Source organism: Nicotiana sylvestris, chromosome 1 (assembly GCF_000393655.2).
Source record: "Nicotiana sylvestris chromosome 1, ASM39365v2, whole genome shotgun sequence".
In the NCBI taxonomy this organism is placed as follows: Eukaryota; Viridiplantae; Streptophyta; class Magnoliopsida; order Solanales; family Solanaceae; genus Nicotiana; species Nicotiana sylvestris.
The window spans coordinates 169,192,872-169,203,596 of record NC_091057.1 but is presented as its reverse complement, the minus strand read 5'-3'; the positions used below and the strand labels follow the sequence as shown (position 1 = coordinate 169,203,596).

At 37.3% G+C, this 10,725-nt stretch overlaps 1 protein-coding gene across 1 annotated transcript; it reads left to right on the top strand.

Annotated features, from left to right (window-relative positions):
* Positions 1–2,272: 2,272 nt before the first annotated feature.
* On the top strand, positions 2,273–10,312 carry LOC104236119 (KH domain-containing protein HEN4). The gene is made up of 7 exons (XM_009789994.2): positions 2,273–2,933; positions 6,446–6,889; positions 6,971–7,234; positions 8,821–9,114; positions 9,203–9,285; positions 9,518–9,629; positions 9,818–10,312. The coding sequence occupies exons 1-7, from the start codon at positions 2,334–2,336 to the stop codon at positions 9,947–9,949; spliced, it is 1,929 nt and encodes a 642-aa protein (XP_009788296.1). The 5' UTR covers positions 2,273–2,333; the 3' UTR covers positions 9,950–10,312.
* The last annotated feature ends 413 nt before the right edge of the window (positions 10,313–10,725 follow it).

The following is a 10,725-nucleotide window of genomic DNA, read 5'->3' as shown; positions in this document are numbered from 1 at the left end:
TGAGAATTATATTACACTACAAAATACTTCATGTTAGATAAAATAGTAATCAACGTTAATCTCTACCTTAATTTTTTTTGACAATTATTATTTTCTTTCAAGAAAAAACTTAGATAGATACAGACAATATCCATCCAATTGATTTTTTTGGTGCGATAACTAAATCTAATAATATATCTCGTTGTTTTTCATATTTTTCAATTTGAGTTTCACTAGAAATAAGATGAAATTCATACTATTAGGTATTTAAACTAACATAATTAATTTTTAAGAGCATGGTTGTTGCATAATATTTGAATACAAGTCGACATATTATTCAACTACTAAAGCATATGCATAACTCATATATGTTAAAGTTATGATAAGACAAAAATACTCTTACATGACATAATTTTTTTTATTACGTCGGGTAACAATAACAACAACAACAACAATGACCCAGTATAATCCCACAAGTGGAGTCTGAGGAGGGTAATATGTACGCAGACCTTACCCCTACCCCGAAGGGTAAAGAGGCTGTTTCCAGGAGACCCTCGGCTCATTATGACAATATTCATTATTATTAAGAGTTTGTGCTTTTTTAAAATTTTTATTTTATAATTCAGTCACATAGTTTAACAATATTTGTGTGATTTTAAAATTCATTTTACATTGGACAAAATAGTAATATTATTGTTTTCCTAATATATAGGATTCTAAAATCCTATAATTTTAGTTATTAAATCTTTCCTTGTTTGAATTATGTAAGAATTTCTAATATTTATGAACTTGTATGTGAATCTTACCATATATAAATTGGCAAAAAATAGATTAACCCACAAAATCGTATATTTAATGCAAAAGCATTATAACAATGAACCACAAGAATTTTTTAAAATTTATATCCAAATAATAAGGTTTAAACTTTAAAGCATATCGGCCACCTTTACATGGTAATATATTTATTCCAACCTTGACATGGTAATGGAATTCACCATTTTCTACTTTGAAACAGTCTTTAAGCACAATTTCACGATTTTTAAAAAATAAATTATTAAACAATTTAAACTAGATCTCTTCAATTGCAGTTCAATATTTTTCTTCCATCAATATAATATCTGATTAAATTAACATATTAAGTTATGTACGAGTCGATATTGTTATATTTATCTAACATTGTCTTCTAGAGTGAACTTAAGAATATACAATTTTTCAAAAAAAAAAAAAAAAATCTTAAATGTTTAATGATTATATTTTCTTGCTTAAACTTTAAAAGAAGCATGATAACTTGTGAAATTGAAATAATTACACTATAACTGGAATCAATTTTAAATTATATATTTACGAAGATTATTGAACACTTACATAATAGATTTTTTTCTTCTTATTGAATAACTAAATAGGATAAATAATTATCATTTAAGGAACTTAATTATACTTTTTATTTTATTTTATTTTATAACTAAATTACAAGTTTTAATGTAATATTTTTATATTCTTATAAAAATAAATTTTATTTGAACAGTGTAGAAACTTTTAGCATTCACAATACTTTAAATAATTAAATATTAATTACCTTATATAATTATTTTCATATTTTAACGACACATAATTGTAATCCCTTTCATGTTACAATTAAATATCGAAAATTTGGGATGAGCTAATATTAAGAATTTGAATCAACAAAAAATAAATTAGTTCTTTTAATATCAAGGCCAAATAGTTAAGTCAAAAAATTCAATTCAATTATTTGTTAAATTCATCGTATAATTAAAATTATTTTTCAAGTTGACAAAACTCTTAGGATGCATAAATTTGTTTGCATAAGAATTGTATTTGGGATGAAAAAAATAAAAATAAGATAGAAAAATTAACATGGAAATTTTTATAGATAAGCCTTTTCAACTAAAACTATATATATTTTAAAGAGTATAAAATAATTTTTATTTTATAATACAAACATACTATATTTAATAGTAAAACATAATTTTCTAAAAGATCCTATATTCACTGATTTAAATACACGCGCAAAGCGCGTACCATAAGACTAGTTTACTATAAAAATAGAAAACACAACTTTGAAATAATATACTTATAAACTTAAAATTCTTTTTGATTGGATGCCCTATAGTTGTTGCATCACTACAAAAGTTTAAATCCCAAAATAAATGAACAAAAAGTAAGGTCAAATTTCTTTTTCCTAAAATGTGTAATTAAAGTTGAAGTCAATATCCAACAGAAGTCCACGAATCAGTCCAATAATAATTGGTTAAAAAAGGGAAACACTACAACTTAAACATAGGGCTCTACTCTTTTCTCTATCAACAAAGAAAATTCCTACAGCTACTTCACTAATGCACGAACCCAACCTCGTCGCCGCCTCCGCCTCCGCCCCCCACTCCACCACCAACGTACCCGCCGCCAACAACAACTATTCACCGCTACCGAGGCGTGTCGTGTTCCGGCTCCTCTGCCATGCTTCCCGCGTCGGAGGAGTCATAGGAAAATCAGGTTCCATCATCCGACAACTCCAACAAGATACCTCCGCGAAGATTCACGTTGATGTCTCCACTCCCAACTCCGACCACCACCGTCTCATCGTCGTTGTAGCCTCCTCTTCCCTAAACAAGAAGATTAGGCTCAATCTCTTGGGCCCCACCGAGGCGGATGAGCAGCAGCGGAATGATGAGATTGAGGTTTCGGCTGCACAAGAGGCACTCATTAGGGTTTTCGAAAGAGTGATAGATGTAACAGCTGAAAATAATGGCGTTGTTTTGGGTGCGGAGAGTGTGGTGTCGTGTAGGTTATTAGTGAAGGGGAATCAGGTGGGTGCTTTGATGGGTAAAGGTGGAAAAGTAATTGATGCAATAAGAAGAGAGAATGGATGTAGGATTAAGGTTTTAACTCCAGATAAATTGCCATCTTGTGCTTCGCCCAATGATGAAATAGTTGAGGTAATTAATATCTTGCAGTTATTTTTAAGGCTTAACAACTTCGGTTTTCTAGTTAAAGTTCTAAACTTTACTACTTGTTTAAGCTAACAGCAGCAAGGTGAACTATTGATAGCTGATTTTATATGCGTGATTGTAAGTGAATTGTCTTGATAATCTTGGGATGTCATAAGGGCTCGTTTGGTTTGATGTATAGGAGGAAATGATCTCAACATTTGGTACCTTTTTCTGAGATGGATCTCAACATTTGGCACCTTGCTTCCCTTATAAATATAACCCCTGCAACTATGCCGTAATAACAGTACACATATTAGCATATCTAGATCAATTAAATAGTGCAAATGCCCTTTAAGCTATGTTTAATTAGCCATCTCTTACTTATTAGTATCTCTTTTGTTTGTGATAATGTTTGTATTATTAAACAACAATAACAACCCAGTAAAATCCCACAAGTGGGGTCTGGGGAAGGTAGAGTGTATGCAGACCTTACCCCTACCTCCAGATGGGTAGAGAAGTTGTTTTCGAAAGACCCTCGGCTCGAGAAGAAGAAAAATAAACAACAGACAATAGATTAGTGACAACAATAGAAGCTATAAAAAAAGTAACAACATCGTAAGAAATAGAAAAATAGATGTAAAAGCAATAACAATAAACAACAATACTACCATAGGAAATAGTGAGGAAACTACATAAACCACTAACAACCCACAACGAAACATCAACATGCCAGCCCCGCCCCCGGAACAACAAAGACAAAAAACGCTCGACTCCCTCCTAACCTACAACCCTAATGCTCGACCTCCACCCCTTACTATCCAGAGCCACGTCCTTAGAAATCTCTAGTCGCGCCATGTCCTGCCGGATCACCTCACCCCAATACTTCTTAGGCCGTTCTCTACCTCTCCTCGTACCTGCCAATGCTAACCGCTTACAACTCCTAACCGGGGCATCTGTGCTTCTCCTCGCACGTGCCCGAACCATCTAAGCCTCGCTTCCCCCATCTTGTCGTCTACAGGAGCCACGTCCACCTTCTCTCCGAATATCTACATTCCTAATCTTATCCAGCCTAGTGTGCTGCACATCCATCTCAACATCCTCATTTCTGCCACTTTATCTTCTGGGTATGAGAATTCTTGGCTGCCCAACACTCAGCCCCATACAACATGGCCGGTCTAACCACCGCTCTATATAAATTGCCTTTGAGTTTCGGTGGCACTTTCTTGTCATACGGGACTCCAGATGCTAACCTCCATTTCATCCATCCCACACCTATACGGTGTGTGACATCCTCGTCTATCTCCTCACCCCCCTGAATAATTGGCCCAAGGTACTTGAAACTTCCTCTCTTAGGGATGACTTGTGAGTCAAGCCTCACATCCATTTTCGCTTCCCCCGACTCATCGCTGAACTTACACTCCAAATATTCTGTCTTAGTCCTACTCAACTTGAAACCTTTAGCCTCAAGGGTCTGTCTCCAAACCTCTAACCTCTCATTAATGCCGCTTCGCGTCTCATCAATCAGTACTATATCATCAGCGAACAACATACACCATGACACCTCCCCTTGAATATGGTGTGTTAGCGCATCCATCGCCAGGGCAAATAAGAACGGGCTGAGCGCAGACCCTTGGTGCAACCCCATAACAACCGGAAAGTGCTCCGATTCACCTCCCGCAGTCCTAACCCGAGTCTTAGCTCCCTCAGACATGCCCTTTAATACCCTAATGTAAGCTACCGGCACACCTTTCCCCTCCAGACATCTCTAAAGAACCTCCCTAGGAACTTTGTCATACGCTTTCTCTGGGTCAATAAACACCATGTGTAAATCTTTTTTTCTATCCCTGTGCTGTTCCACCAACCTCCTGATAAGGTGGACAACTTCCATAGTGAACCGACTCGGCATGAATCCGAATTGGTTGTCGGATATAGACACTGCCATCCTCACCCTCCCTTTCATCATCCTCTCCCAAACTTTCATGGTATGACTTAGTAACTTGATGCCCCTATAGTTGTTACAATTCTAATGTCACCTTTATTCTTGTACAACGGTATCATCGTACTCCACCTCCATTCATCTGACATCCTCTTCGTCATGAAGATAACATTAAATAGCACAGTCAACCATTCCAAGCCTGCTCTACTCACACACCTCCACAATTCCACCGGAATTTCGTCTGGCCCGGTCGTTCGGCCCCTACTCATCTTGCGCATAGCTCTCACGACCTCCTCAGCCTTAATATGCCTACAATACCTAAAGTCTTAGTAACTCCAGGAGTGACCCAATTCCTCTAGCACAATGTCTGTGTCCCCTTCTTCATTCATAAGCCGATGAAATTAATCCTGCCATCTCCGCTTAATCTGGGCGTCTTTCGTCAATACTCTGCCGTCCTTGCCCTTGATGCACCTCACTTGATCCAGGTCACGAGCCTTCTTCTCTCTAGCCTTAGCCAGCTGAAATAGCTACTTCTCCCCTCCTCTGACCCCCAACTCCTCGTACAGACAACCAAACGCTGCATCCTCAGCCTCCGTGACTACTAACTTCGCCTCCTTTCCTGACTTCCTTATACCTTCCTCTGTTCACTCTCCTCTCTTCCTCGTCTGTGCTCTTCACTAACCTAAAATACGCCGCTTTCTTTGCTTCCACTTTACCTTGGACCACATCATTCCACCACCAGTCGCTTTGGTGTCCGCCATAGTAACCCTTCGAGATCCCTAGCACCTCTCTCCCTGCCATTCTTATACAGTCCGCTGTAGATGTCCACATCTCGCTAGAAAAATGTCATGTTATAAAAGAGTTTATCTTATATTTTGATGAATCTCATTTTAACTATCCTTTTTTTTTTGATTTGCACCGGGTGTTCGAGTCTCTTCGAGCCCCGACTAATTCGGGGGTGCACAGGCCCTCGGCAATCCGAATACCACAGATATAATTTAGTTACTGTTTTTCATTTTATTACAATTAATATATGGCATTATAATCCATGTATAACTTGTTTGCAGACCAAATTTTATTGCCAAGTAGCACACAGTGGCATTGCCTTTCTTAGTTCTCTCTCTCTCTCTCTCTCTCTCTCCTTTTCACCCTTCTTTAATTTCTTGAAGAATCAAGTTATCAGCTTGAAATAGTGCAAATCATCAGCAAGATTGATTTTAGCTTGTAGTGGAGCTGCAGAGTGCAGAAGCATTAATATTAAAGTCTCAAATGTTTGTGAAATTTTGGTGGAGCTACTCCTTCAGAATTATCCCATTTTTGTATGGTATAATTCCTGCTGTCATGACCCCTATTAATTGCAACAATTGTTCACCAGAAGTGAGTGGCGAGACCTCAGTGAAACTGTAAATGCATAGTAATTTTTTGAAAGTCTTAATGCAAAAACTTAAACATCTAGCTCTGTACTTCTGCACAGTTTATCAAGAATTTGTATGTTATACTTTGAATATCTTTAACTAAATAGTAGCGGCACAATGAATATGACATAAGATTTCTGATGTGTGAATTGGTTGTTAATGGCCAGATAGAAGGGGACATTCTGGCTGTTAAGAAGGCACTTGTTGCTGTCAGTCGCCGACTTCAAGATTGTTTTTCTGTTGAAAGATGTAGAACAGTTGAGAATGCGCCACTTGGGTTAGATTTGGAACAGGCTTTGCCTCCTCGGCAAGTTGATCTACCTGCACAAAGGAGTTCAATGTCACAGCCCATAACCACAAGCTCTTTCTCAGGTGCCTCTGGATGCCATCCTGTGTCTCTAGATGCTGAGAAGCTTTCCAACATTGATGCAAAACTACCATTACAAGAGGTTGCTTTCAGGATTCTCTGCCCAAATGAAAGGGTTGGTGCAATAATTGGCAAGGGTGGGGCAATTGTAAGGACTCTTCAGAATGACAGCGGTGCAAGCATCGCTGTTGGGCCAAATGTCGTTGAGTGCAACGAGCGAGTGATAACTATTACCGCATTGGAGGTTAGTTGGGTTTTCTTTTGTCTTGCGTATTTTTTGAAAGGTATTTTGTGTGTCAAGTGATTTAGTTTTCCTTTTATCTAGAACCTAGAATTACGGAAATCTCCAGCACAAACCGCTGTCGTTCTTGTTTTTGATCGTATTCGGGATGCTGGCTCTGGGATGAATTCGGGCACAAGATCACTAATTACATTTCGACTTGTGGTGCCATCCAACCAAGTTGGTTGTTTATTGGGGAAGGGAGGCACAATAATTTCAGAGATAAGGAAGGAGACAGGTTCCAGCATACGAATATTTAGAGGTGACCAAGTCCCTAAGTGTGTCTCAGACAATGATGAAGTTGTGCAGGTGAGATGTTCAGCCTTTTGCCTTTCTAGCTTCAACTTTTTATAAATACTTTTGCAAATCTACCAAATTTTTATTTTGATAAGTAATTAGAAATTTTATAGATACTTGTTATAAGCAAGAACATCAAGCGTAATTACAGAAAGCATAAATTCTCTATTGTGTCTAGTATTGCATCTATATCTTGTACAATAACTAGGTTGCACCAAAAAGCAAGCACAAAATACATCTTAGTTTAAGGCTATGAATGTTTCTCCTATTGCCATAAAAAATTCTGCTATTTCTTTCAAGCCAGACAGTTGCACTGAATATTTGAAAGTAATTTAGTCATCTCTACCTCACTGTGGGTCAGCGCCTTTGAAAGGGACTTCATTAGTGACCAGATAAGTTTTGTACCCAATTAATTCTCAGTCCCTCTAGTCGGGTGGGTGCCGGTCTGTATTTCGATAGATTCCCTTAAAAACTGTATTGCGGATCTCCCCACATGCAGCTCACACCATTCGATATGGCCCAGCCCAACATCTATTCAGAAATCCAGTTGTGAAATTGAGACTGCTCAACCTAGGAAGCTAATTCACGTCTAGGTACAGCTCTCTGTCGCACACCTGGCCTTTTAAGAGTAAACCGTCCTGTTTTGGATACAAAGATTAATTGTCCTTATCATGATTATCACAATTTTTGTTATAGTTTATCTAGGTTTGACTCATGTCCTGCTGCATATGGTCCGGCAATCTGTCAAAGAAAGAGTATTGATTAAGTTACATGACTTCTGTTTCCGTCTGCTTTGTTGAAGCTCACGTTTTAATTCTCAGGCAAGCATAGCAATCTTGTGTCAGTTTTACTTGAATGATATTGTTTTTTTAGAATGGTGTTTTTCAAATGCAAATGAGTTGTATCAGCTAGTTAATTAATTGACTATATATGGTATCTGACCAAATATTCAGGATATGTACAGGTCTGAACTGGTGCATTACTTCGAGTGGCATATACTATTTGTTGTAATGTTAGGGTAATGCACTTTTTAGATTACATAATATATAAAGCCTTAGGCTCATTAATATTGGCAACTATTCTTAAAGCTAAGTGGGTGCAATAGGCTAACATCAATATATCGGTTGGTGCTTAGTAGACGATGTCAAGATCATCACGAGTCGCAACTTTGTCTTTGTTAATCTTTTCGCTGGAGATTGCTGATCTACAATTCATAACTTGGTTTAGAGTGAAGCAATATTTGGTGCTTAAGAATTTCTACAATTTCAGAATATTTAGCCTACTTGGTTATTGGAACATGAATTACCAAATTCAAAAGCATCTTTTCTCCAGTTATGGTGAAATATGTCCAGGTTTCCCTATCAAAAAGAAAAGGTTTAAAGATTGAAAGTGAGCTCCTAAATACCTGTTTCTCTTCATATTTATTGAAGGAAGATTACTGATATGTCCTTTCTTGTGGAGAATTCATCTTCAGATTAGATTATTTGAAAATTATCACACTTTCTTTCATACGTGTGGGTTTCCACACCTATTCAAATCAATGTATAGGAGATCAAAATATTTTGGTGTTTCTGTTGCACTGAGATTATATTGTTTAGATTGCAGGTGAGTTTGTAAATGTACAAGATGCTTTACGAAATGTCACTGGTCGGTTGCGTGATAACCTCTTGGCAGCGAAGGTGTCAAATGGTGCTGTAAGCAGAAACAGCCCTCCTCTGGCGTCTGAAAGTAGTCTCTCTGGCCAAATGAAGGAACCTCCTTTTGGATTTCATCGGTCTAGTGGTGTCTCACATGGTACCAATCGGCATCCTGATTTAACCCGGTCTATGGATAACCTTGTACTTTCTAACAACATAGATCATCCCCCATCACCAGGACAGTGGTCAGCGCAGGTGAACTGCTAAATGCTTAATTTTCCCTTTAATTTAATAAATCTTCACTGATTAATTTTCAAACATTTTCGGTGGCTTTGGCTATTAGACACGACCTGGAGGAAACCAAAGAGGTGCTTTTGATGTCAGCAAAGGATCTAATTCAGTTAAAGGCGGCATAGAACTTGGATGGTTTGTGTCTTGCATTACTTCACAAGCACTTAATGCTTTTTCACATGTGATAGGACCTAATGATGAGGGTGGACTCCCTGTAACATGGCTTTTATGAAAGTTTTCCCTGCCTTGATTTTCCAAATAGTCATTATAGACTTGATGAAAAGAGCACCTAAGATTATCTCATACCCCAAGTAGAAATTTCTTGGTTGTATTCATCAGGTTGTTGCATTTTTGCTATTGCTTGCAGTGAAAGCAGATCTGCCATTGTGACCAATACTACAGTGGAGATCTTGGTTCCTGAAAATGTTGTCAGCTCTGTGTATGGGGAGAACGGAAGCAACTTGGCTCGTCTAAGACAGGTATGTTAGCCATTTACCTTACTAATTGGTGTAGTGGAAAGTGCACAGGATAGGTGAAAACTCTACCTTGACTTCTTAATTAAGAACCTGAGAAAGCAATAAAGAGATGAACCATGTTAAACTCCTGTTTCTCTTGTATGTCTTTCATTTTTCTCTCCGGCATTTAATCTTCGGCTGCACTTAATCAGATTTCAGGAGCAAGGGTCATGGTACACGAGCCCCGCTCTGGAACAACTGACAGGACTATTGTAATCTCTGGGACACCAGATGAAACACAGGCTGCTCAGAGCCTCCTTCAGGCATTCATACTAACCGGATAGCCTTTAACTTATCAAAGAGCTAGCTTCCAAATTTTGTATCCTGAACTAGTACCAATTAGATCTCTATCAACAGCCAATTTCATTTTTTTAAAGTAGCCATTCATCCATAAGATATTTTGTATACTATGTTATGTGTTGACTCTGAGGTTTTTGTTAGATACTAGGAGATAAAAGCCACCGGACAATAAGTTTTTATTGGTTTGGACATACCTTGGGAAATAAGAAATTCTTTCCTGATTCAGTTCAGGGTAAATTGACTATGCGGTATAATGTGTTAGCATGTATAAGAGGTTTTTCTTTCATTTGAAAGGGATAGGTTGACACTTGACTTCTTTATTGCACTTGACTTCTTTATTGCTTGTATGATGTATCTCTTTGAGTTAAAAGTGTTCTTGGATAAATTATCTCCATACATGTTAATAGTTATGGAGGCATATAGTTATAATTCAGACATCTTACTTGTTCCAAAATTGAATTCTAATATCATTATTGTTTAAATTTATCCAGTCTGTATAGCATACCAAAAAGATAACGGACGGGCTTGTACGATTCATCTCTATATTTCAATTTTTAAATAGGTACCGTATGCAACCTATATGCTTATAGGCGATATAAAGCAATTCATTCTTCCATTTCCCCCCCTTCCAAATAGTCAATTTAGAATGAAATTAGCCATCGATATAAAGCAGTTAATACTTCCATTTTTTCTAAATAATCAATTTAAAATGTACTGAGCACGTGTCAAATTGTACTGTTTCCTCTTTTCTTTTCTTATT

Bases quoted from the DNA above. Each gene is read 5' to 3' on its own strand.
- LOC104236119 (XM_009789994.2), top strand. From the start codon at position 2,334: ATGCACGAACCCAACCTCGTCGCCGCCTCCGCCTCCGCCCCCCACTCC. The intron at 7,235-8,820 runs GTGAGATGTTCA...TATATTGTTTAG, and splicing joins ACAATGATGAAGTTGTGCAG to ATTGCAGGTGAGTTTGTAAA. The intron at 9,115-9,202 runs GTGAACTGCTAA...TTTGGCTATTAG, and splicing joins CAGGACAGTGGTCAGCGCAG to ACACGACCTGGAGGAAACCA.